Here is a 27,415-nt window from a genome sequence, read left to right on the forward strand (position 1 = left end):
TCTTGTACCCTTTATCAATGTGGCTATGGTGATGAAGCAGTAGGCCGGTGTTTGTTGGTTTCCGATAAACACTAGTTTCCAGTTTACAGGCTTTCTTACAGTTTCCTTGCGCACTTCCATACCGACAAGTGGTAACTTGTTACCAGAAGGTAGTTCCATGGTGAAATTTATAGATGGATGACAGCTTTTAAGCGCCGATAAGAAATGCATTAAAGATCAGAAGTCAGCCGACGCGGTGAAAGGGCAATTATCAGATCTAAGCAACAAAATCGATCACACTCTTCAACCTGTATCCAAGAGTCGTAAAATTTCTGAAGACCTCAAGATGTGTGAGCTCAAACCACCTCTAATTAGCTAACAATGTGTTATGTATAAATTACCAATGTGATCTGTTTGATGCAGAGTATGTCGGCTACACCAGCCGACACTTATTTCAGGGTATATTGGTGAACACCGTTATTCAGCAATCGACAAGCACTTAAAAAGAACGACCACGGCCTGGACATCAACGGTGACCTAACCAACAATTTTTCCGTTTTGAAAAAGTGCAACGGAAAACTGGACTGTCTGATTTATGAAATGTTATTTATAAAGAAGAGGCCATGCTTAAACACACAAGCAGACTCCATACGCGCAAAACTATTCATTTAAATTTGTCACCATTTACATTGTATACTTTTACACCTTTTGTTTTATCACCTCGCGTGGTATATATTAAGTTATCAACTTTATTCTCTCTTCACTTGAAGATGGTGACATATGGAGTCATCGAAACGTTGTGTAAAACATCTGTAGCATATTTTTATCCTTAAATGTTTTCTCCATACGCGCTATATTTGATTTGTTTTTCAAAATCCTTGCCGGCCTTCAAAAATTGATCGTTAGCTGTAGATAACCGTGGCAAGAAATTAACTATAATTAAACAGGTTTCTTTGATTTGTGGAAGACTCAAATTTCAGCGTAATGTTCGCCGTTTGCCGTCAACGCGATGTTAAATTTCAGTATTAAGCGTCGCTATGCAAAAGGCACCTCATTCGCAAGGCAAACGAACTCAACAAATGCCACGTCGTTTCAGTAATGGAAGCAATAAGGTATGCTAAAAAGTTCATCCTGGGGAAATGAAAAACGTTGGAAATAGCGGAATTTTAATTACTATATCCGTAAAGTTTGTACTGAAGAACTGTGCTTATTCCGGATTATAAAACTTGCGGACCTTGTTTTGTTTCGTCAGGGTTAATTTCGGCAGCCCAGTCAAAATGTTTTTGAGTAGTAGGCAAGCTGGCTATAGTACTAGGCAGCAGAGGCCAAAGGATTTGCATTCCAGGCGGTTCCCAGGGGGCATGCTTCCCCGGACATTTTGAAAATATGGCTTCAAATGGTTGCATCTGGTGCATTTTAAACTGAGCCCCTTCAATTTTCAAACTGAAGTTATATTCCACCAGAAGCATTATTGGAAAAAAGGATAACTATAGTACAAGCAAGTACTTCTCAACTGTGAAAGTGAGAAAAAAATGTAAATTTCAATCGATTTCAATTGAAGTCTTCAAATCGTTTGAGCAATATTGTATCCCAATGCAAAGCTATGAGTTTCCGGGGCTGCGTACCTGATACCGTACGAAAAAAATTAGAAATTTGCGGAGTCCCTGCACCAACGTCACGAGATCGTTTGGATGCCATTTTTTTTGTACTTGCAACATCCGTGACCAGCAGAAGCGATCGTGTGCGGCTCGGGGCTACGTGATGACAAGTGTGAAGTAAGCGGCAGGTATTTCGCTGTAGGCGGCCAAATAGCCGGCTGCCGGCACATTTTGACTGAGCTGAAATTTCGTGTTTAATTTTTTTCTTTTTTTTCATTAATGGCTTTTTTTGCAAGGGACTCTCAGTGATTTATGATCAGAATGGAGGGAGTTAAAATTGCGGAGCTGAATTATGGTTTCTAGGGTTTCGCCTACAACTACATGCTGTGTCCACAAATTAACCGTTGCCTTTACCCAGGTGGCTGACGCACGCAATCTAATTTTTTTATAGTTGAGGAGACAAGTACACAAAATTTGAAATAATCAGGAATCCTTCACTCTCCGGAGTAAAACGAAGGTTTGTTATTTGGACGTTCAACACCTTAAATATTTTTTTTTGTATAAAATTTTCCATCCTTATGGATAGCGCGCGTGTGAATTGATGAAGATTTAGTTCATTTATGTTCTTGTTTGAAGTACAATATTTTACACGTTGCTTAATTTTGCTGTTACATGGGTATTGAATATTTGTGGCGCAGTTAATTTAAATACCGAGAAAAGCGTAAGGATATTTAATTCAGCAATACCCATCAACGGTAAAGGGGAGGGTGTTGTCATGAAATCATGAAAGAATTTTTTTCCTATATTATTTTTTTTTTTGGTACTTGTTCGATAATATTAACTGTGGCTAACAGGCAGCTAATGAGCTGAGATAGAGTATGTCTCATTTCAGCAAATTTTCATCCTCTGGCTTTTATTCCGCCGTAGTATATTTTGGATCATTTTTGTCCTCTTTTATCCAATAATTACTGCTTTATGGCGTTGTGCTCGCCGTAGCCGTCGTCGTTTCTTAAGGCACTGTTACACTGTAAAATGTTTCATGCAACTTGTCTCGCAATGTTTTGGCGACACTGGCGGGACAAGTTGCACGAAACATTTCACAGTGTAACACCCTGCAACGGCCAAAATCGTTACGAGACAAGTTGCACGAAAAGTAGAACCTAATTCTACTTTCGGCAACGGCTTTTGCAACTTGTCTCTAATTTGTAGAACCAAATACTTTCCCCTAATCGCTACACAACTTAACGTTAACTCAGAAATTACTTTAAGTCTGAAAGCAGCACAAACCAATGCTTCGTGACGAAAAATTGCCTGTCTAACAATAACAATCCATATATTTTATTCTTCTTCAATTTTGCCCATCCCTGCATCCTTTTGTATTTCCTGTTTACTCAAATCTTCCTTCAATGTTTTAAGTCAGAGTTATTTTTACGTTTCATTTAATTTGTTTGCCAGTTCCCTTGCAATCGCTGTATTTGGGTAAATGCTCTTTTCTGATACTTACATCAGGTCAATGCAATTTAACTCGGTTTATTAAATTCTCAACCTCGGATAATGCATTTCGCGAGCTCTGATTGGTTCACTCGGTAACCTAGAGAGTTGTGTGGAGAAATTTGTGCAATGATATAGTATTTACGTGCTGTCGTTTGAGAGGTATCTTGCGAAAGTTAACAGGCTCAGCGTTACTAATTGTCTAGCACTTTAAACATAACCAATATATTTAACAGCCACAGGAAATGTTTCGGTTGCTTTACCATCTCGATCGATTTCGTTTACTTATTGGGGTTGGTTTCTGAAGGAAATATTGTGCTGCGCTGGGGTTAACGAGCGCTTCTCATTCCATTTCACCAACAGCGTTGCCTACCAAGCGGCTCATTAATCCTCATTAGGGATGGGGGGGGGGGGGGGGGGATGCAAATGACGATCGGCGGGTTGCTGTTTGTCATAATATCAACGCCGGACCAGAGTAGAGAGAAATCTTCATTTCTCAAGTCTTTTCTTAATTGAATATTTCAGGTATTTTATCACATATGGAGTTGACCATACAACGTGTTCTGTTAATCGTCCTTATTTTTGCTTCAATTGTAACAGGTAGGTGTTTTCCTGATATACTAATAATACATACATCTTACTAAATGAGTTCGAAATACGTACTGTAAGTTACGGACCGAGTTTTTTTTTCCGTTGATTTCGCGCTTGGGCCTTAAATTAACGGGAAAAAGCGAGGATCGGTACCTCACAGTACCGTGCGGACCGAGAAAACGAGCTTAGTAAGATGTTTATTATATCTCTGAGGTAATAAGGCGGGCGGAAAAGAAACCTACTAGTTCAACGGAACGTTCAACTGCCACAAATGATTAGCATGCGAGAGAACTGTTCAATTTGTTAACGACTTAGTCCATTTGTTTTTTAGGACAAAATTCTTGCATTTCATTGCCTTGCAAAAATGGTGGAACCTGTTATCCAGGAGAAATATCTTATCAGTGCGTTTGCATCAACGGATACACCGGTCAAAACTGCACGGAACGTAAGATTATCATGGCCTTAGTCATATTTACCAAGTGCCAATGACTAGGAGTGTACTAAACTTGCAACCCTTTTTTGTAGTATACCCTTTTCCCAGGCTGTTAGAAAAGTTTGTGCTTGTCCTCTTAGACTACATCTCACTTGAAGAGATATGGCTGCCAAATAACGTATTCTTTTGTTTTAATGCTAATAACGACGAGCAAATTTCAAAAGAATATCTGTTTCAAAATGTGGGTAGTAGCTTTAATTAACATAACTACGAAAAAATGAAAAGGTGGTAGCCATTGCCAGAAGTGGTGACAGTATACTCGGAAAAAATCCGAGTACTCCTTTGCAGGGATCGAACCTACGAAATCCCGATTACCACTGAGTTCGGATGCTCGGATTTTTTCTGAGTATCCCCGAGTCAACATTGAAAAACCAAAATTTTAGGGGAGCAGGGGTGGCCAGGAAGGGGGGGGGGGGGGGAGGGGGTCACTCTCCTCCCACCAATGTGGCCCGGGTTCGATTCCCGGTCTTTGCGTCATATGTGGGTTGAGTTTTGTTGTTGGTCCTCTCCTTGCTCCGGGAGGTTTAAGGACGTTCGCGCGAAAATTTTTCAACATTGATTTTTTTCTGAAACTTTTACCACTGTAAGATGATGAGTTAGTTATGTCAGAAATGTAAAAAAAATGGGGGGTCACCGACTTCGTTTTGGAGAGAACATGCCCGGAAAAACACCCAAAATGTGACAAAATCGGGCTTCGTTAAATCTTTGAAGAGAAATCTTCTCTGCCAAATATTGTTTAAGTGGACTTATTAAGTGGATTCAGTCAACTGGTGAGGTTCCTTAAAGATCAAGTTCGCGTTTAGCGACCACAGTTTCACGCGCCTTGCAGCCGCAAGATGGCAGGATTCGATGTCCCGTGAACAGAAATCTTGAAATTTTTTTAACTTCCCACATTGATTTTTTCTTCATGTTTGGACAACGTGGAGATAATTGTTAATAAAATCCGTTTCTGGAAAGAAAAATAGGGGTCACCGAACGTCCAAGACCGTTAAATCAAGGCAAAGCTATAGCAATGGCCTTTTGCCCTATCATTTCTTATTTTAGTACTTAGCGCGCGCTCGTGTATGACGTGGCGTGTGCAGTAAGGATGCGCAGAAATTATTGGCGCGAACGTCCTTAATTTAAGTGTCTAGACGTTCTAGCGCTGAAGCACTATTGGGGAAACTGTAAATTGAAATTAACAATGAAAGCAAATCAAGTCAAATGTTGTTTTTTGAGGAGAGGGGAAACCGGAGTACCCGGAGAAAACCTCTCGGTGCAGAGTAGAGAACCAACAAACTCAACCCACATATGACGCCGATTCTGGGAATCGAACCCGGGCCACATTGGTGGGAGGCGAGTGCTCTCACCACTGGGCCATCCCTGCACCCAAAAAGAAAATGGCCGCAATTTTTGAGTTAACCCCGCGAGCAGAGCCTCCTTTTGTGTTTTTTTTTTACTGTGGAGGAGAAAAGGAGACTGCCTGAATCGCGTCAACTCTCTGAAACCCCCGCAGCCCGAACAGCTGGGCTGGTCAATCTTGTTTCCTCTCGTCAAACTGTTTTTTCCAGTGCGAGCATCCGTTTAGTGATAAAACCGATGGTTATAATTCAGCCCACTGTACCATGAAAAATCAAGATTGTGGGCGAGATCTGCTCGAAGCCAAGCACTTAAGCCTGGGTGCGAAACCGTATCCTAGCAACATGCAGGGCATGCTCAATAAAGATCTCACTCGATTCATGCAAAGTCTTTCTTGAGAACGCCAAAAGAAAGTCTCTGCTGGTAGGGTGTTTTGGAGTCGTCTTTTGAGAGAGAGCTAGTAAGAGCTGAACTAGGCGTCTCTCTCAGTGTAACGAAACTCCCATTTTCTCTTGCTTAAGCCAAACCTCTTCTTTTCTATTTCAGTTACCTTCCAAGCAAGTATTGGCATTTATGATGTCAACACATACCTCCCGGTTATTCTCGGCGAAGGAAGAGATATGACTGAATACAATGCGCAGAGACTGAGACGTAGGATTAGTTTTACTTTTGCTCTTCGATCGCAAGATATTCGAAGTACCTTCAATTGGACCCTCAATGGCACTGTCCTAGAACTGGCGAACTGGCGTTTCAGGGTAGATAACATTTTGGGATCACTGACCATATACTTCACTACATTGGCTGATGAAGGCGTATATCAGGTTTTCGTGTCAAATGAATTTGGAAAGCTGTTGGGCAGAAAGATACCACTGAAATTTGCAGGTGAGTTAGGTTGAAAGTGACATTTATCATACCATCCTGAGATAAGATGATGATGATGATGATGATGATGATAATGTTGGGAATAGCGTTCATGGTATTCATGAAAAATGATTTTATCGGTGACGATGATGATGTTGATGATCATGATGATGAAAACGGTGACGTTGTTGTGGATGATGACGATGACGATGACGATGACAGTGGCTATGACGATGACTATGATGATGACATCGACGATGATAATGATGATGATTACCATGGTGATTATGATGATGACAATGACGCTGCGATCACTATGATGACGATGGGTGATAATGACAACGATAACGACGACGACGACGAAGATGACGATGATATGAATTCACCCCGCTACACGCTTGCCGTGGGAGAACAGTTTTTTTGTTACCAACACAGCTTCTCACATTTCTCGTATGTGGAGCTGCCACTTAAAGGGGTGCGTAAAACACTTGCCTGGTATGTTGGTAGGGTTCACAAGGCGGAAACAGCTTTTCGTGGTGGCCCATTGACCGGGTGAAATAGTTGTGGGCATGGGTGATGTGTTGGCCACACCGTGATGGTGGTATGGTGTATCACCTTGCTTTACTTGTTGTTTTTCACTTGATGTTAAATCACCGGTTTTTGTGAAGTCCGGAATTTGACGACTTGTTGTTGATGACTGACATTTCCATAACCTATTAAGAGGTTTGAGTCTTGTATGGCGACGAAGATGAGACAATAAGGGAGAGAGAGAACGCCAAAAAACAAAAACAAAAACAAAAACCAAAAAAAAAAAAAACAACCAAAAAAAAAAAAAAAAGCAAAAACAACATCAACAAAAAAAAAAGGAAAAACAAAAATAGGGAGTCATTCGGTCTGGAGATTATATATCTACCAACTTTCCAAGCAAAATATTCGCGTTAACGAAGTCCAGGAAGTTACTGTAAGAGAGGAATCTTTTTTTACATTTTTTTTTGTCTTATTAGCACAAGGCTCTCTCTTTTCTAATGAGTCAGCAACCAGTAAAGTACTAAGTATTGAAAGTAAATTACGTAAGGAGCTATCTCTGAGAAATTTGAATGCAATAGTCTAAGTAATCTCTGAGCAATGATGCTTGGAAAATTCGAGAATTTACAAAAAAAATGGAAATGTTGGCTAATAACTGGCTCGTCATCAAAGCTAAAGAGCTTAAAATTGGAGATTTAACTATGTTTAACTAGTTCTTTTATCCTGTCAAGTCAATTTGTACATAGCATGATGCATTTTGTAAGCAAACTCGTATGTTAATGCCAGAAAATGTATACAATGACGTCAGCAAAGATAACGTTACTGGAAGGTGCACACGTCCTCAAAATCTCGAATCCAGGGTTTTCGACAATCTCGTCCCCAGAGTTCGCTTTTCTTTTGGTCAGCATTAAGAACACGGACTCTGGCTCAGACTCTGGCCACTTCCATTTTATGCGCAGTCGTAGTGAAGGTTCATTTTTGTAACCGTTGACAACCACTGTTGTTTCAATTTTTTGAGCGTGCGCAGACGAGCCGGAAGCCCGTGATTTGCGGACTTCTGCCTTGGAAGTGGCTAGAGTCCGTCCAAAGAACAGCGGACTCTGGGGACAAGATTGGGTTTTCGACAGCTTTTCAAAGTACCGGTTTTGATAATAAAATTACCGGACATGGTTATTTTCCGTTGTAAAGCGGATTGCAAGTACCTTGGGAGAGAACCCCTTAAGGAGGTCTGAGTGCTTTATAAATGACTATAAATGAAACTCCCAGAAATGTTGATATTCTTGACTTTGGAGAAAAGAAAAGAAAGCGAAACTTTTCGCGTGAATGAAATGCTAAGAGATCGATTATTCCGTTTACTAAGCAAAATAAGGCGATATGACTTCTTGTTTGTTTGATGGATTTATTGCGCTTATTTTTCTTGTGTTTCTTCGGCCCCTGTCTTACCTGAGATACCCAAGTCCAAACAGCAAAAAAAAAAAAGAAAAAAAAAAGAAAAACATAATTTTTAGCGTCAGAGTACAGTACGTGAAATGGGAAACATCAGGACAAAACCTCCGGCGTCCGTCCTCAAAGGAAAACCCTACAAATTTAAGGAGGTTTGGCTCTTAACTACCAAGTTGTTGCTATGGATCCCTTCAAATAATTATTTCTGGAGTCCCTTTAACTCGACAGTTACTTCTTTTTGCCAAGTGTGTTCTATTTGTCTGGTTCAACTCACAACCATATTTGGTAAATCACGTGACCAAAACAGGAAATGGCTAAAACCTCAGTGAGTTAACTTTTTTTTTTTTTAATTTTTAGCACAACACCATGAAAACATTTATATGTAGCAAGGATTTAAAAAATATATATTTCTCCAAAAAAAAAAAAAAAAAAAGAAAGAAAGAAAGAAAGAAAAAACTTCATAAGAGTCTCCTATTGATACACTTTTCAAAATATCAGTTCCATTTTTTTGTCCAAATAGAAATTCCATGCTACAAATTACGAAAAATGAAGGGACGGTTCCCATCCAGTGAAAAAGCGCTTCTTCCTTTCGTATCGTGAGTTTTTACATCTTTTTCACTTAAACGCGCGGCAGAGGACTGGTACTAGCTGCGTATGCGCATTCTGATTGAATTGATGTCAGATTTCTATTGAAAAAGTTATTTCAAATAATCATCCCTGCAACCTTTTTTTGGGGCTTTTGACTAAAAATCTTCCTTAGCAACCATTGTCTTTCTGTAGTTGAGTGCCACGCCCTTAACCATTTCGCGTCGTGCATCACGACGACGAGGACAAAGACGAGGGCGATGACAACAGTTATTTTATTAAACTTCTTTTTTTTTTCCCTCAGTCACTGGGGACTTTCTTTCCCCCAACACACCCATCAACCTCACAATGATCGAGGGAGAGCCGTTCCTTCTTCCTTGTTCACCGCGTGCATACAGCTACCCTCGAGTGGAATATGAGTGGATCATTGATGCCACACGGCAACCGATTCCAGATGGCTTTGGGCCTCGAATCCTCACAGAGCCAAACGGTGATCTACTGTTTTCATCGGTTGAAGTGAGCGATTTCTTCGACTTTATGGACCTACTAGAAGGAGGAATGTTAACGCCACTGAGATGCAGAGCACGTGGTCTGTTCCTTGATACAGTTCTTGGACCTCCTGTGTATTTTTACGTCAATAGTCCATCTGGTAAGAAAAAATGTGCAAAGCTGCAAACGGCAAAAGGTTTCCTTATATAGTACTTTATGATTCACACATTGTTCAACAATCTTCAGTTAATTAACGGTACAAAAGCTTGAGCATTCAGATGAAGGAATGTCTGTGTAGGCTGGTTAAAGGAAACCTCCACTCTCGTTACAGCCTGATAAGTTTAAACCAGGGGAACTAATGTGTGACAGCAAATTTGTTCGATTATTTTTTTCAAAGTCGCTTAGTTCCACGTCGCGGCCATCTTGAATAATTGTGACGTGTTATGGTAAATTTATTTTTCTGGCACAACCGGAGCCTCATTGGCTGTCGAAACAAAGGTTCTTTTTCTCCCGTGGTTGGCATATTTGAATAACAAAAGCAATGTTCGTCATCGTCGCCATGTTAGTGGACGACAACGAAAGATCTCTCATTGGCTCCTTTTTTTCGCCGACCAGTAATTGTACATAGCAGCATTGTTATCTGTATCTCTAGAGATTGATTGCAAACCACCTATATAAGAAGTAAAAACTAAACGGAAAAATGAAAATAGAAATAACAAATTAACTGAAGAAAAACCAGAAAGTTCTGGGGAGAAACTAGTAAGCCGCCATTCGCTTTTTCCCCCATCCCATAACGCAATACGTTTTGGGGGGCTCTTTACATAAAAATAATAAAAGTAATTTACTCTTGGGACTGTATCGTGCTTCAGTGAACTGGATATGCATTGTTTTAACGGAAATAACCCCCCTCCCCCCCCCCTCCCCCCCCCGAAATGAACTGTGTTGTGGGATTTGTAAAAATAGCGAATAACCGCGCACCACCCGCTTAGCACTGCAATTCTCCGCTGACAAGTGAAGGCGTGTCAAAGTTTAGAGCCATTTGACTGATGTTTCTTGTTCTTTGGAAATAGTCACACCGAGTCCCAGTTCGCCTGTAAGGTTTTACACAAAGCCGCAGGGAGTGTACACCGTTCTTGCAGGCGACCAGTTCTACTTGAATTGTACAGCGGGAGGAAGGTACGGCACTTTTGTCATTCTTATATTACGTTTTAGCGAGTCGGCCGGAGTACAGAACCCGGAACGATATTACGGAATTAAAGATTTCCGACAGAGACGTTGACGAAAGGTTTATACAGATGGTTTAAACGTTAGGAGGTCAGGGCGTTTAAAAATCACAAACAGTCACATCATTGATTGAAAAGGAAATAAAATGGTGCTACACGCGCGGCACTCATTTTGGCAAATATTTTAGTCGTTCTCTGCTTATAACCAAATTTAAAGTTTTGACCACAACGTAAGTATACTCTCAGACTGCTTGTACCATGCAATTGATTTTCGGGATAGTTCGCCAACATTGTCCAACGTGAGCGAGATGGGATTATCGCGAAAGACTCCCTGTAGCTGGTGCAAAGTTATATTTTGAGGCGACGATTTCGTCGAAGATGCCGTCGTAGATCTTAAACTCCTCCCCCGTCGCCACGTTTGTGGATGAAAACAATAGATCTCTCTTTTTTAAATTTTGTTCATTGATATACGCATGCTCTTGGAATTGGTTCCAAACCACCTACAACATTGCATGTCCACGAATTTCAAACGCTTTTGACATCCTTCCTCTTGAATCAGTTCTGTTTGAAACTAGTCGTATTACGAATCAGCTGAATTATGTACAGCCCATGCAAAACAGTCCATCTTGTTTTACTATAGTATTGAGTATACTGTTTCAATATAGGCCAGAAATGGATTCCAATATACGCTGACAGTTTTCATCTCGGACATAACTCAAACATATCTATTTGTTTCTCTAGGCCTCTTCCTGAAATTCGTTGGTACCAAAATGGCGCGCCAATCAACAATTCGGGAGATTTTTTCCTCCACCAAAAGTTTAACAGAACTTTGCGACTGGGCTCACTCAATCCATGGATACACGATGGCTTTTATGCGTGTGAGGCAGTGAGCAATAACAGGAGAATAACAGCCACTTTTCAAGTCAAAATCTTGGGTGAGTATTTTGCTTTTGTTTTCCTTCTCATTCAACTTTCGTTGGTGTATCTGTGCATCTACTAACTGACTGATCGATCAACTAACCGACGGATTCAGGGATGGACAAACGGACTTAATAGTGAGCTTAAGCAAGGCGACGACGACGACGGCTATGAGAAGCCAATAAATCAATTTATCATATGACCCGTACGGCCCCGCGCGCGCTTTCATTGCAAAACTATTGAGAAAATCCCCGTATGAGGGCCGTACGCGATCCTAGCAGGGCCGGACGGCTTTTCGGTCATGGCGCACGGACCTCGCTGCGCTCGGTCCGTACGCCATGACCTCGGGCCAAATATTTTCCCGTCCGGCCCTCCCACTCAGTCAATAAGTACATAGGGTGTAACGAGCAAAAGCAATGGTTCTGGACGCCCCCCCCCCCCCCATCCCCGCGCGCGTTTCACATTTTGATACATTTCTTTGCCGTTCTTGTGCTGACAACGACGTGAAATGATCAAACTTTGGAGGACGCGAGCATCTGACGATAAATGTTCCATTTTGTCTCCAAGCATCCACACCATTCATTCCAATTTTGTTTGTGGAATGTTCATACACACTTTCCATGCCACGGCTTGGAATAATCGCGAAATGATTACAATAACGAGGAATATTTTTAGATAACGTTCTCGTAGCCGTCGCCGTCGTTGCTTAAGCTTCCTAATGGCTTTCCGACTGACCCACCAACGGACGGATGGTTCGAATGACCGACAAACCGACTGACTGACTGATCAAACGACCGACCAACTGACTGACTGACGGACTGGCTGACCAACAACAACTGAACGGACCGACTGACTGACTGATTGACCAATGGGCTGGTTGACTAACCGACTGACCGACAGAAGATTGGACTGACCGGCTGACTGACCAACCGACAGAACGAACCGACTAACAGACCAACTCACTGACCTTTTGGTCGAGTGACTGACTGACACACTGATTTAGAGACTTAGTGGCTGAGTCGGCGACGTACGTGCCAAACGATAACCTGACTAGCTGACCCACTGACTGTTCTCGACTTATTGAGTGCTCAGCTGATTAACTGTCTATCAGACTCGGTGATAAACTTGATGAAGGACTGTTTGGCTCATTTGATGACTTTGGAGGTGATATTATAACTGACTACAGACGGACTGGATGACTTGCTGACATTGTTTAACCAATTAATTTTCGTGATCACAAACAACTATTTTGAACAGGTTGTCTGATACAGCTCAACAACCAAGTAATTGACATAAACCAATTTAAATCTCTGCTGTCCTCATACTACAAAGATGCACTTATCTCGCGCTTTGATATTGAGGACCCTAGAACCTGGAAATCTGTCTTCTTAAAATGTAATACGCCACGCAACCTTTCAGAGCGAGCCTATTTCGTGTTGTTATTAGTTTACTATATTTTACTATTTTATTCGAGTGTTTAGTCTTGGGCCCACAGAAATTGGCGTCAGCTGTTGTGGACATCCTGCCTTAACCCAGTATTTGTTTATTTTTTGTTTATGTCGTCATGTTTTATTAATAGTTTATTTAGAAGGCGAACTTTAATAAAATAAAATAAAATAAAAATAAGATCATATGGATCTCAAAATGATTGACAATTGATTGTTTGGTACATATAATCATTGTACTGCGTTGCGTTTTAATGAACAGGCAAAGTAAATGCTCTGTACGAAGTAACTGGCGAAGAACTTGAGTACCGAGCCGGAGAATATGGTGGTAGAGTGAAAATGTACTGCAACATGTCGGGCCATCCTATTATTAAGCGGACGTGGTATTACAATGGCGTGGAACTAAAGTACAGGTACACCGAAGAAATAATAGGGAATTCAAGCAACGACAACGATTAAGGCAACGGCTTCGTCGCAAAACAAGAGTATTATTGGTTAAGAGAGGAAAACTAGTCGTGCTGCACGTGCGGCCCGCATTTGTGTACATTTCTCCGACGTTGTCTAAAGTTAAGCCTGGTTTTCACCGGCGACGCAAGCACAAGTGTACGCATAAACGCGTGCATAAGAGCGCTTATTTCACCGAGAAAACGGGCCTGACGTCGACGCGAGCATAAGCATAAAGCGCTAGGATCAAAATGGATCAAACGTTTTCCTTTTCCTTGTTCTTGAGCTTATGCTTACGTTCGCTTGCGTTGTGTGAATTAAAACGGGACGTAACGCAAGCTGCGATGCTCATCCGATGAAAAAGACCCCCGTTCCAGATGCCACTAGCGGCGCCGCGTTGTAAGAGAGAACATGGAGCTAGTGAATCTTTGTCTCTGTGTCGCGTCCTTGTGCTTAGGTTATTAGGGAGTTTAAGCACGCACGGTAACCGGAAGTGAGCTGTTTTCCCTTTTAAGTTGTCTTCACACAACCGCATTTACATGGCAAAGTATCTTTTCTCCATTTGGTATGATTAGTATAAAAATCTGGGAGACACCACTGTCCTGGCACACAAAATCGTCTCTTCCGGTTGCCGTGCGCGTCTCAAAAACGCACGTATATTAGGGAGATTAAGCTTCGCGTTAACGGGAAACTTCAAATGTCAGACTAACATTTGCGTTTTGCCAATAATAGAAGAAAAGTGTTTGATATAAGCTCATTTCTTTCCTGTTCGCAGCAGGCATCAAGAAACTTCTCAAAAGAAAGAGACAAGTTAGAATGCGAGAAATTTTATGCTTTTATGACAAGCAGCAGCCCACAGTTTCGCGTTTGCCGTTTCACGTTAACGGATGCTTATCTGTCTATTGTTCGTTTTCACTTGACACAAATCTCTTGTGCTTGCGTCGCTAGTGAAAACCAGGCTAAAATGACCAAATGTAAGCGTGACGGCGTGACAGCGGGAGCATACAACAACGAGCTGTTCATTTTCTTCTTTACTGTAAAACAGTTCGCAACAATCCAGTTATGTGATACAGTAGTTCGCCCATATTTTACAACGTGAACAAGATGAAGTAGTCGTGTAATACCTACGATAACACCAATTTATATTTTAAAGTCATGTTTCGTCGACGTTGCCTTTGTCCTTGCTTTGCTACCAAAGTTATCGACGACCACAGCTAATAGATCGTTTTCACGTGACGTCATCATTTTCTAAAATCCAAAACTAAAGAGCCACGAAAGTTTTTATCCTCATCAGGCATAAGAGGCGGTAAATTTGTATCCATTTGCAATTTTAAAGCTCAATAGCGTGCTTCGTTTGGAAACCAGAGCATTTTGAATTTCTGAGTTATAGCGGTGCGTGACACGAGGCGACGATCGAGTTTATTGAGAAATATATATTTATCTCATGGTTTTGAGCCTTTTTAGAATTTAAAGCATTAGGAAAAGTGCTTAGGTAAATAGCTCTCTGTTCAGTACAGATGATCACTCGCCTAGATAACCAAAGTAAGTAACAGATGTTGACACAATTTTCCGGCCGCCATATTGGTGCACCACAGATGTGCACCAACATGGTGTTTTCATACTGGGCTCTGTAACTTTCTGCGAAACATTTCGACGAATATCTGAAATTTGGGGAAACGCACAGGCCTAAAACTTGGAGAAGTGTCTTCTTCATTTATCTTCTACAACATCACGAATTCTTGACTTTTTCCACTGGATGGTTTTCGATTTATATTTTTATTGCGTGACAGTGAAAACGACCTATAGCAAGGGATTCGAGTCTAGCCACAGGCAGACCAAATCCAAAATTCCGAAAAAAAATCAGGCGATTTTAGCCCAGACCAAAAGAAAGCCTGATATAGAATAAACTTTTATTTTTTTGGTTAAAGAGGTTAATTGTCTGTTACGATACGCGTTGCAAAAGAGCATGCAAATCATGAACTTGGACTACTTGTGGTCCAGCATTCTTTCTAGGCTTCGTATTCACTAAAAGCTTATCGGATTGATCGCATTTTTCTTTTTCTTTTCATAGCGCGAGATTCTTAAATAGATGGTCCGTTGATCCGAACGGTACTTTGGAAATCAGCCATCTTCGCTTAAAGGATTTCGGCTTCTTCCAGTGTTTTGCTGAAAACCTTCTCAGTCAGGGTGACCGAAGAATCTACTTAGTGGTGACAGGTAAACTTCAGTTACTGATATGAGCTGCACAGGCTCCCCAGACATTTGTATTGAAAACAAGGGAGTTGTGAACGTACGATTTACAGTTAAGAGTGGGAAATCTTGCACGACTACCCTTAGCCAAATATATTCCATATTTTACTGGGCAGGTAACAAAACTCCCTGGGCTGTCTGTAATTTGTGACGCCACAAACACCGTTACTCTCTTAGCACTTGATTTCATTTGAGGTGTAACTTGAAAAGCACTTATCTAAAAGAAAGTAGTAACAAAAAAGGTGTCCTACTATTTCGTCATTTGGTTAAAATTATAGAATACAAAGCCACATGTGAAGCAGTCAAAAAATAATAATAATAAAATAAGAAAGAAAAGGAATACATTTTGGTGGTTCCTTAGTGATTGTCACCGCGAGGCTAGTAAGGTACACTTCTTTGAGCTGATCGACTGGTTATGCGGCCACTTTGCCTAGTATACTAAGAGAGGTGGCTTTGTTTTCTATAGTTTAACCAGTCCTTTACAATGAAAGTCAAGAGAGCTGGTAAAATACAAGAGGTCGCTATACTGCATACTGTGTCTCGATTCGACCATCGACATCGTCATCCTCGTCCAAACGTCATCTCCAAGTAACGCTTATTTCGTGAGGCCTCTCGCAATGGCTTCGCCAGGCTAGTTTTTGCTTAACTCGACTTGTTCTAAACCAGTCTTAGTCCTCTCTATTCTACGTCTGCCGTGTTCTTTGTAGCCAGTGCCGGAAACAGTTAAAATGTTGTATCCGTCGTGAGTGAATATGGACGTTTCTCGCAGTAAATTACTGGAAATATACAAAATTATTATTAATTATTATTATTATTATTATTACTTTTTAAGGGGCGGGGGAGGGGGGGGGGAGGGTCTCTCAATCTCCATAAACTTGATTCTCTTCCAAGGGAAAGCAGAAATATCTTCCTCTCCTCCGATGGCCTTTGTTCCTTGCTAGTAAAATTGTATATTTTTTGTTGATTTAGGTGCACCTCTCCCTCCCACCAACGTACAGGTGACTAACTGCGCAAATCACACCACGAATATCACGTGGGAGCTGAGACTGCCTTCAGATATCCTTCCAACCGGCTTTATCGTCGAGTGGAGGTCTATGCGTGTTGGTCATAGTTTAAACCAGGGCCAATTGCCTTCTTTTTCAAAACTGGTCAAGATTCCAGGGGGCTTAAGTCGCTCTTATGAAGTCAATGATTTGAAGCCCTGGAATGAAATACAATTCCGAGTCCGAGCTGAAAACAGCCTCGGGTATGGATTTCCTGGCCGTATTGTAGACGGGTGCGTGACCAGTAGTAAAGGTAAGTATCTCATAAGTTGGGATAATCGTTGGGCGAAGAAAAAGATTAGGGAGCCTAAGAAGAGGACGTCAACGACGTCATATCAAAAGATAACACGATCATGAGAAATGGTTTAAACAATGTGATTCTTTGGAGAGAAACTTGGATTTTTTAAAGTGCCTATCACCTCAACACACTTTTTCACTTTGTTTATTCTCCGAAATCGTCCCAAATACATCGTGTTGTTTATAGAACCTTTTGAATGAAATTTCACCTTTTTTTGACTTTCAAAGACGGGAAAAGTGATCATACTCTGATCCATAACCGAGCAATGAAGGAGAATGGGTTCGATACCGGGTTGACGTCACAAATTAATTTGCATTGAGATAGTTCTTTGAAAACAGCGATGGAAATTAATTTGTGACGTCAACCCGGTATCGAACCCATTCCCCTTCATTGCTCGGTTATTAATCACGGTATGACCACTTTTCCTGCTTTTCAAAGCCAATAGATCCTATGCAAAAATGGCTACCTTTAAATTATTCTTTTGTTCATATTCAAAATAGCCCAACTAACCTCGTTCGGGATAACAAATTCTTTAGAATTTTTGTCTCAAAAACGAGGTTAGTTGGGCTATTTTGAATATGAACAAAAGAATAATTTAAAGGCAGCCATTTTTGCATAGGGTCTATGAAAGAGCGAAATTTCAATCTAAATGTTCTAAAAACAACACGATTTATTTGGGATGATTTCTGAGAATAAATATAGTGGAAAAGTGTGTTGAGGTGATAAGCACTTTAAGTATTTTGCCTTGAACACTGGGTAGACCAAATCAGTTAACAGTTTTGCTCGTTTGTCCCACTAATTCACCTATCAATGTTAAGCCCCAGGGTCAGGGGGAGGGTGGCTGACCCAGGGAAATTTGACATTTTGATTGAAGCAACCGCCAAATTTCCCACCCCTGGGCACCTACAGACCGTCAAATTCCCCACCCCTGGGTACCTTCTGATCATCACATTCCTGCCCTGGAGTAGCTTTTTTTCCATTAGATTCACACTTGACAGCTGATGGAAATTTGTTGTGTAACAGGAACCTTTCCGCTGCTTACGGTACTGAACAAGAACCTTAAATTGAGCAAAACAATAATATGTGAACAACATTATTATTTTTTAGCCTTGTAAATAGTTCTTTTACTATTTACAGGCTTTCGAATCAATCAAGCATGCACAATGATAGAGTGGAAAATTCATGAATACGTAGAAGTATACAAAAAGCAATCGTGAAAAAAAAAACGTTCTTGTACTTCTGAACACTCCAGCAAAGACTGGAAAAAAGTGATGGTTCATGTTTTCAAAAAGACAAGACAAACTCGTTTTCCTTTCTTTCACCCCATAGTGTCTACAAAAGTCAGGAAAACCAGACAAGTCACGTGAAAACTATGACTCAAATTCCCGGCCCTGGGGAAACACATACTGTACGTTTCAAAATCCTTACCCAGGAAAAGGTTCTCTGAGTCAATTTCCCGTAGGTAGCCCGCTTCCCCTCCTTGACCCTGGGCACATTGATAGGTGCATAAGGAATGGGAATTTATGTTGGCCAGGCCTTTATGATAAATCATGATCTAATGAAGGCCCATAATGATAATTCGGCATGTCCCTCATATTTTTTTCAAAATGGCTTTAAAGAAGGTTGCTTATTTTGATGTTTACTTCACTTATTTGCTTTGTGTTTTAGCGCCTTTTCTTTTCCCGACTGATTTAAGACTCACCTTTTACCCCGGTGACGGTGTGATTGGCTTAATTTGGACGGTGAGTGACTTTATAGGTAATAGCAGGATTTTTTGTGCAACTTGCAATAAATGAGGAGGAAGAAGGTCATTCCCACCTTCACCTTCATTCATCGGCCAAGTAACTAAGCACACAACTGTAAAATGGTCTATTTCCCTTTTTTGTTGCATCCATTTAGAAATCGCTGGTGATCCTTGCAATCTGATTGGCTCTCAGCAGTGCGATTTATTCAGGAATCGCACTATATTTTTTATGCTCTAAATCCCATCCATTGAGAAAGGAACACTAAAACAAAACAACCAATAAGATTTCAAAGCTTGTTTAAAGTAACAAATCAAATTACAGGCAAAGACAAAAAAGGCCATTGTGTGGTGAAGTTTGCAACTTTTGTTCTCAAACCCTTTTTTTTTTTTAATGAATGAATTTAATTACTCAGTACAGTTTCTGAACGATAATAATTAGCTCCCTAAGGCTGAAGACCTACCTTTGGGGGAGTTTCCAGCTTTCAGTGTCCATTTTGTGTCCGCCGTTTTCATACACCGGAAACTGGGACAATAAAATATTGGTACTGACTAAAATCCTGTATTTGAGCAATTAAATTTTGCGATTTCTTAATTCGATGTAATAAAGTCTTAATTGAACTGAGTAGAAAGCAAATTGCACTGAAGTCATATTTTTAGACGACCCTCACGGAGCTGAACGAACAGAATACATACCTCTTACCAACCGAATCCGAGGTACGTACTGTGAGTTACGGACCGAGTTTTTTCCGTCTTGATTTATGGCCCAAGTGCGAAGCGCACGGGTCATAAATCAACGAGGAAAACGTGGGTCCGTAACTTACAGTATTTACTTACATGTTTGCGGGGCAAGAATTGCGTCGGCTTTAGATTTTCCGGGCAATTGATTTAATTTGAGCTAATTCTAGTCGTATTGCGAATAAAATCTATAATTTGAAACGATTTTTCTAGCCAAAGAAATGTCTTTAGACTAATAACGGTTATTCAGTATGCGGTTTTGGCGCGTGAAGTCCGCAAACATGACTGGCTTAAAAACAATGAGCTTTCCTAACATATTTTAGGTGTTCACAGTTTTCCCGGTCGCCCTGTAATGCAACAGATACAAAAATGAAAAACGTCCTAGAAAATGTTTTATCGAAAGTTCTAATTTAGTGGGCCGTACTGTAGAATGCGGCCCACCGATTTGGCCAGTCACAGGGCGCGTAATATCTGAGAGATATGATTAAAAATCATAACTAGATATACGTCTTTTTTATTCTTTTTAGCCTCTTGAAGAAGTGGACTGGAGCGGGCCTAATTGTGTCTACAGGCTTTTCTATCGTCAAAATGCTTCCAGCTCACCATGGAATAATGTGACAATTACAAGTTGCGACCGATCTGATCGTACCCTTTTTGGATTGCTCCCTAACACCGAATATGAAATCTCTATTCGAGCAGAAAATTCCGTGGGTGCTGGACCCAGTAGTCCTACCATCAGAGTTCGCTCAAGGCAGGCCCGAGTGCTGCCTCCGGAAAACGTTACCATTGTCCGTGTGGACTCAAGTTCCGTGGAGTTGGAATGGAGTGCGATACAGGTCCTTTTCCCCAAGACAGTCGATGGTTATGTGGTTGGTATACTTTCCTTGCAGAATTGTCGGAAATTCTTAAAGTCTGCCACCTCAAAACAGTTTGTTATGTGGTTGGTATTCTTTCATTGCAGAATTGTCGGAAATTCTTAAAGTCTACCACCTCAAAACAGTTTTCCACTTTATTTATTCTCCGAAATCGTCTGAATACATTGTGTTGTTTTTAGAACCACTGAATTGAAAATCCACTTTTTTATTATTGACTTTAAAACGCGGGAAAAGTAGTCATACTTTGAACCATTGTCGAGCAATGAAGGGGAATGGGTTCGATACCAGGTTGACATCACAAATTAATGTGCATCGTGTTTTTCAAGAAAACAGCAAAATACAAAACAGTCTACAACACAATGCATTTGGACGATTTCGGAAATTAAATAAAGTGGAAAACTGTACGTGTTGAGGTAAGAGGCACCTTAACCGATTTGAGTAGCACTTAATCTACTTATTCTTATTCACTGGTGTGTTGACTTTCAGATCTTAGCTGCGCCAGGGAGTCTAACTCAAATTAACGACGAGCAAGATCAATTGAGATCACGACGTTCCCTGAAAAGAAGAAAAAGATCGTTTTCGTTGGCAGGAGTACTAATTGGAAGAGCATTTCCAAATAACACTATCGTTGTTGACGTCAATACAAGCCTCAGAGGAGTCGTGACGGGACTTAAACCTTGGACCACCTACTTGGTGGTAGTTGCGGGATATAACAACGCAGGGTTGGGAAATCCGCAAAGACTAAGCGTTACGACCCTTGATTCAAGTAAGTATACATGAAGGGGGGTGCGACGGGTGCGACGGGTGCGCCCGCACCCCACCCCTCACACAGGAGGTCCACTTTTTTTTGTTGAAAAACGATTTAAAAGAAGTGAATTGATAAAGAACATATATACTATAGTTCTGTTCTGATTCCCTGTTTGTGTAGTAAAATGAAATAAATATTTTACTTGCGAATGCGAAAGAAGTGCAAGTTCTCTAAGACGGCTACACACTTTTACCAGAGCCAGGATGACACAAGATAGGCTCTCTTCACTGTCCCTTATAAATGCACATTCACTATCTAACAGACATTGATCTGGAAGAAGTAGTTGATCTGTTTGCTAAGAAATACCCTAGGGGGGTTGAGCTTGACACACTACTGAAAGATCATGATGATCAGCACTGCTGATCATCATGGTTTGCTGCAGCAAACCAGTGATTATGAATAATACGGAATAATACCAAATTTTTTGGGCAGCCTTCTTAATTGAAAAGCAATCAAAGTGTATATTAGCCATTGCCTCCTAAATCGCATCTTTTCCGAATTTCGTTCAGGCTACCCTGTTTCATGCCTTGCTAACATCTTTCTTTTTTATGTTTTTTTTTCTCTACCAGAGGACTCGTACTTCCTTTTGTCAATGAGAATCCTTAGTGAAGACTTCACTGAGGATCTTAAAGATCGGTCCTCAAGCAAATTCATAAATTTGGAAAGACATTTAACCACTGAGGTAAGGAATGTGGTAAATAACTTTACCCCGAATGTGGACCTATTTTTTCATCTGTTTTGGCGATAAGCCAAAGGACTCGTCTAACAACCCTTCATTAGCCTGCAGTGCAGGCGCATCTTAGTGGTCACGGGATAAGCATAATCCTCCCCGGAATTTTTTGCCGCCATCTTGAATTTCTGAAGCAGAGAAAGTTTGGGGCGAGAAATAAATTGCCACCAAGGGGGCATGTCAAAAGCGGGCAACCCATTCTCTACCTCGAATTAACTATTTTCGTTAATTCCTCATTTGCTCTGAATTTACTATTATCGTTAATTTAGGGAAGACTGAAAGCTTGATATGGATCATGGAAAATGGTCCTGTTTAAAAGACCACCCAAGCGTATGGACATAGGACTCGAACCTGAGAATGTCGATTATTTACCCGTCAACTAACTTCTAGAAAGCTACACTGCCAACTGCTCAGGGAAAATATTTTAAATACTATTGATAACGCTGTATTATGAACCCAGCGACAAACAATATTAAACACTGCAAAAGGTCGGTTGCCAAACTTCACGTCAAAGCTAAACATTTTAAAATCAAAGCTGAGGCCTAAATTATTACTCTAGTTTAGGCCAAATTACTTTTCAGCAGAGATATTCTATGGAGGACTCAAATAAATATTTTTTTTGAGAGTGTGGTATCTTGATCTTCAATGGTGAAGCGCTAAGAAGCGGAGCCTAAAAAGTAGAAACTCCGGGTTCAAATCCAATCCGCGGATGTTAGTTTTTATTTCCTTGATTTTCTCTGCTACCACAAGTCCTGGGACATAGTGTCCTAAACTAACGATAACAGTAAATTCAAAACAAATTACGAATCAATGATAATTGTTAATTTCGAGAGGAGATCATGTTGAAAGCGGGAGAGGTGAGGGGGTCGTTTCTCTCGCCCCATTCCTCCCAACATCCATCTAACATGGCGGCTCGATAGAGTTCAAGTAGCTCGATAAGACGAGCCCTTCAGTGTTCGTAACACTGTGGGACGTTTTGTTCGTAAATTTGATTGTACCTGAGGTTACGGTGGCCATGCTGGGGGAAAGAACAATTGAGGAAGAATTTTTTTGGGAATTTGATTCTTATAGAAGGCAAAACTTAGCAACATTTTTCTATTGCTGGGCTCCAACATGGCCGTGTTATCACGTGAGGGCAAACGAGTTCTTGGTGTCGTCGCCTGTCCTCTGTAGCATAACGTAGTTTAGAGGTCAGATGTTCGGAGATGCTGTCTATAAGAAGCTACTCTTCAATCGGAGGTCAATATATAGATTTAGCCGAGCCCGAAAGCGGAGCTTTCGTGTTATTTATTCTTACAATAAGTTAACCTGGCTTGAGCCTGCAATCCAATCGAAAATCAATACCTGGTCAGCGGTCAACAGTTGACAGTAAAATGAACCAGTAAATTTGATCGATGGGTGGATAGGTTTATAAGAATCCCCTATTTATGTATATGACGAATCCTATATTTTGCCTTAAATTAAGCGTGGGAAAGATCTAAATAGAACTTGTCTTCAAATAATTGTTCAAATAATTGTTGCTATTAAAGCTGCCAGTGGACAAAACAGGGCTTTGTGTTTTTTTTTTTTTCACACGTTTATATTTAGAAGCAACAGAATAACTTATACACCAAGAAATAACGTTAGCAAATCATATTTTTCATCTTTACAGTTGTCGTCGCTGTACCAGAAAGAGATCTGGTTTAAGAAAGCTTCTTTGCTGACACTCAGGTATTGCACATTGAACCATTCCTCGGAGTTTCAACGTTACTTGATTAGCCGAAGTCGTTTGATCGACTGACTTTTTTGAAGGACTGTTTTTAGACTGTTGTACAGCAACCCAGACGATCTGAGTTCATCATGTTATAAAATGACTCTTGAGGGGAGGGGGTAGGGGGCTTTTCTCGAAAGTCCAGAAACTGTTCGAGCGTTTTTCGCGTGACATAAAACGCGCTGTATCTCCGAGACGAAAAACGATTCAATTCATGCAGTTGTTTTGTTTTCGCTGGTCTTGAAAACATGTTCAAAAACCAATTTTACGAAATAAGCAGATATTAGTTTCACGAAATACAATAGGTGCGGTTACACGGGGCACTTTTACCGCGGTAAATGACCCTCTTACCACGGAAAACTGCACTAAGTCCGTGTGACCGACATTTCCCAAGGTAAACTTCCCATGTTAAATTTCCATGGATACGCCAAAAAGATCAGTGGAAGCGCCCATGACATTTAACGTGGGAAGTTGGAAGGGTCTTTTGATGCCCGAGGTACAAGAGCCAATCGCGATGCTGATGAAGTTGTGATTAAATTTCCCGCCAGTGAATTGCGTGAGATTTCGTTTTACCTCGGTAATCTTCGTAACGTGTGACCCCTAGTTAACACGGTATACCATAACCCAAGTGTGAGGCACCGCAGGATAATTTACCATGGTGAGTGTAACCGCACCTAATACTTCTTGATCCAGAAAAGTTCTGGGAGCTTTCGAAAACATTGCCCTGGACAGAGGTTGTAAATCATTACAAATATTAATTTAATGACAATTTGCCAACCATCACAACTGTATAATAAAATAAATGGGATGGCGGGATAACAGCGGGGAGAAACGAAATTCCTATGCTAAGGATACCCTCCTTACAAAGCTATAAATAAACATGGTACATGTGGAAACACTTGTCAAAACCTATTTACGCAACTTATGGACGTAAATGCCTAGTTAATGACGCTTTGAAATAATGAAAACTGGGTGGAGTTACTACTTGTGTAAGTTCTGTTTTCCAGTTACTAATATAACATCACTATATATGGGTTATTGACCGAGCGTGAAGTCAAGATGAGTGGATATTAGCCAAGTTCTTTCTTTTGCGTGTTCGTCTCGGTCCATAAACACGCAAAAAGAACTAGGCCAATATCCACCTATCTTGACCGAACAAGCTTGGTCAATAAATGATTTATTTTATGGAATAAAACACCAAAAAAATGATCTTTGATCTTGCGGGGTCAAACCAGAAATCCCAAGCGGGCAAGGTAGCCCCATCTTGCCCGCTCGGGTAGCCAATCACAGCACGGGATTTGGTTCATCTTTCTCGCTCACGGAGTAGTCATATAATAAACGATGTCACTGGATTTCTCTTAAGACGGACGCTTGGCGATTATTAAAAACCTTAAAAATTTGTCCATGTCGAAAGCAGCGAACCATTCAGGATTACGGACGAGTTTGGGAAAAGCAAAGTTTTGCGAAAACTTTTACACACATTTATAACAGAAAAACCTGGTATAAAAATCACGGAAAACGGATTTTGTCTACTAGCGGCGTTATTATGCTCATTTGTTCTGATTCGCGAAGGCTTGATTTAATTGACTTTGCATTGTGTTTCATTGAACACAGTAGCTTTCTATATGTTTCCTGGCAGGAACGCTCCCTTGAATTGACGCCAAGGTAAACTATTTTGACAAAATTGGGACTTGAAACTTTCCATTTTTTTTTTGGAAAGCTTTGGGCCATTACTATACTTCTCTTAAGGTTAGGACCCATAGCCAAGCTCGGCTTACAAGTACGCCTTATGTATGCTTTCGACCCGATGTCCTTCGCAATTCAGATTACAGAATGCAAGCCGTAAAAAAACGTTATTAGCACAGCCACTTATTCACCTGAAATTTTATTTTATCTTTCAAGACCCGGAAGTGTGATAGCCGACGTGCAGTTGGAAGCTGCCAGTCCCAATGCGAGTGTTGTTCTTGATGTCGTATCCGGGATGAACACCTGGGAAACTTTTCACTGGATCGGAATGAAACAAAGATGAAGATTGAACAAGGTATTACGTCGGCTTTCTGTTTTCACTTCACTCAAACACGAAGACACTTTTAAAAGGAATCGCTCCGCCATTTGCTTTTATTCGAATTTATCAAAGCATGCTGAGATGTCTAAAATCTGGAGATTTTTCTCATTTGATCAGCCCCTTCGTTATCAACCCAACCCAACCACCAGATATTGACACCCCCTCCCCCCCCCCCCCACACACACACACACACACACACTTAAATTAACCCCATCCCTTTTCCTAAAATCGTACCCGGATGTCCACCCCAAACCAAACACAAACATGAGAAACTTGCCTTTGGTATTCGCGACCACGAGGCTAAGTGGATTTTTTTCTTCATCTTTTCTATTGTATCTGTGATCTATCTGAATCCATGGGACTCGTAGATAACAGCTCCTTCTGGATACAAAAAAAGTCTGCCACCATGGCAAAATCTCCCTTACACGCACAAGTTGGCACAGCTCGACGAAGCGGGAATCGGCGACAAACTTAGGGATTTTTTTTTGCGTACTTTAATTATTGCTGAAGAACAATTTAATCCTATAGTCTCGTATGATCGTGAACCCATTTTTCGTATAAAACGCCCGTAACAGAACGATTAAAATGCACGCGGTCGGGAACGGAGGTACTAAGGTAAAAAGTCTCTTTTATCCGGAAGATTTCGTCACCCGTTCGGAGACCGGGAGATTCGTTTCGTATATGGAAGACTCCCGGATTATCCGGGAGTGAGGGGCTGGCGTATTGGTGAGAGTAATGGCCTCCCACCAATGTGGCCCTGGCTCGGCGTCATATGTGGGTTGAGTTTGTTGGTTCTCTACTCTGCTCCGAGAGCTTTTTCCCCGGGTACTCTCGGTGCCTCTCTCTCCACCCAGGTGTATAAATGGGTACCGGCGAATTTAATGCTGGGGGTAGTCCTGCTTTGGATTAGCATCCCATCCAGGGGGGAGCTGAAATACTCCCAGTCGCTTCATGTTACAGAAACCGGGTTGGGGTGAGCAAAGCAAATGGAAAATGTAGCGCTAGGATGAACTTTTCTTCATTGTGTTATTTGCAATGCCGCGTCTCAACTATCTTAGTTGCTTATTGAAGTTGGAGGGAGGGGTGTCCAGGGTAATGGTTCAGTGGATGATCCACCTTGTGGTCTCACAGTGAAAATAGCGTGAACGCTAAAAGGAGCCGACTTTTACAAAGCCAAAGGCGTGTTGAGTTCTAGTTTTTCATTGTTTTAATTGTTTTAATATTCCAATTTTTGTTGTACGTTTTGTTTTTCTTTGTCCGTAGGAATTCAAAATGTCACTGTTATTGCATCCAGTTTAAGGGTTAACGTGAGCCACAGAATAGTGGTTGTTTTCTGCTTTGTGATTGGTGGACCTAAGGATTTGAGCATCACGTGGTATATAGGCAGGCGTAAGTGATTGGCTTAACAACCATCGCACTAAAAGTCCGATGACCGTTTTATCGTCACTACCAATTTGACTATTCAGGGATGTGATGCCGGAAGACCAGGGAAATTTACACCTGCATGCTGGGTGGGTATTTTTTTGAAAACCGCTGCTCGGCGAGGCTAAATCTCGCCAACCTTTAAAGTATTTTGCTATCGACTTGGAAGTTTCTCTTTTCAGAGTGGCTGCATCACTGACACTGCAGTTAATTTTTGTGTAGTTTTACCATTATTTGCTCCCACTCGCTGGGCAACATTAACTTTAACCCAG

General features: G+C 41.0%; 1 protein-coding gene across 7 annotated transcripts in view; it reads left to right on the forward strand.

The window, feature by feature from the left end:
* Window positions 1-27,111, forward strand: part of LOC137976028 (fibronectin type III domain-containing protein-like) — a 51,302-nt gene extending 24,191 nt beyond the window's left edge. For 6 of the 7 annotated variants that reach the window (XM_068823278.1, XM_068823283.1, XM_068823279.1 and 3 more), the window contains 17 exons: window positions 2,029-2,094; window positions 3,594-3,668; window positions 3,991-4,104; window positions 6,037-6,372; window positions 9,209-9,553; window positions 10,464-10,569; window positions 11,358-11,551; window positions 13,242-13,392; window positions 15,495-15,640; window positions 16,643-16,969; window positions 18,683-18,756; window positions 20,021-20,362; window positions 20,855-21,134; window positions 21,746-21,858; window positions 23,558-23,616; window positions 25,559-25,697; window positions 26,985-27,111. In XM_068823278.1, coding sequence (XP_068679379.1) covers window positions 3,608-3,668; window positions 3,991-4,104; window positions 6,037-6,372; window positions 9,209-9,553; window positions 10,464-10,569; window positions 11,358-11,551; window positions 13,242-13,392; window positions 15,495-15,640; window positions 16,643-16,969; window positions 18,683-18,756; window positions 20,021-20,362; window positions 20,855-21,134; window positions 21,746-21,858; window positions 23,558-23,616; window positions 25,559-25,685 — 2,775 coding nt within the window. In that variant the 5' untranslated portion in view covers window positions 2,029-2,094; window positions 3,594-3,607 and the 3' untranslated portion in view covers window positions 25,686-25,697; window positions 26,985-27,111. The remainder of the gene's footprint in view (window positions 1-2,028; window positions 2,095-3,593; window positions 3,669-3,990; window positions 4,105-6,036; window positions 6,373-9,208; window positions 9,554-10,463; window positions 10,570-11,357; window positions 11,552-13,241; window positions 13,393-15,494; window positions 15,641-16,642; window positions 16,970-18,682; window positions 18,757-20,020; window positions 20,363-20,854; window positions 21,135-21,745; window positions 21,859-23,557; window positions 23,617-25,558; window positions 25,698-26,984) is intronic. The other variant, XM_068823280.1, reaches the window with a different exon arrangement.
* Window positions 27,112-27,415: the final 304 nt, after the last annotated feature.

The sequence above is a fragment of the Montipora foliosa genome, chromosome 11 (genome assembly GCF_036669935.1).
Source record: "Montipora foliosa isolate CH-2021 chromosome 11, ASM3666993v2, whole genome shotgun sequence".
Lineage (NCBI taxonomy): Eukaryota > Metazoa > Cnidaria > Anthozoa > Scleractinia > Acroporidae > Montipora > Montipora foliosa.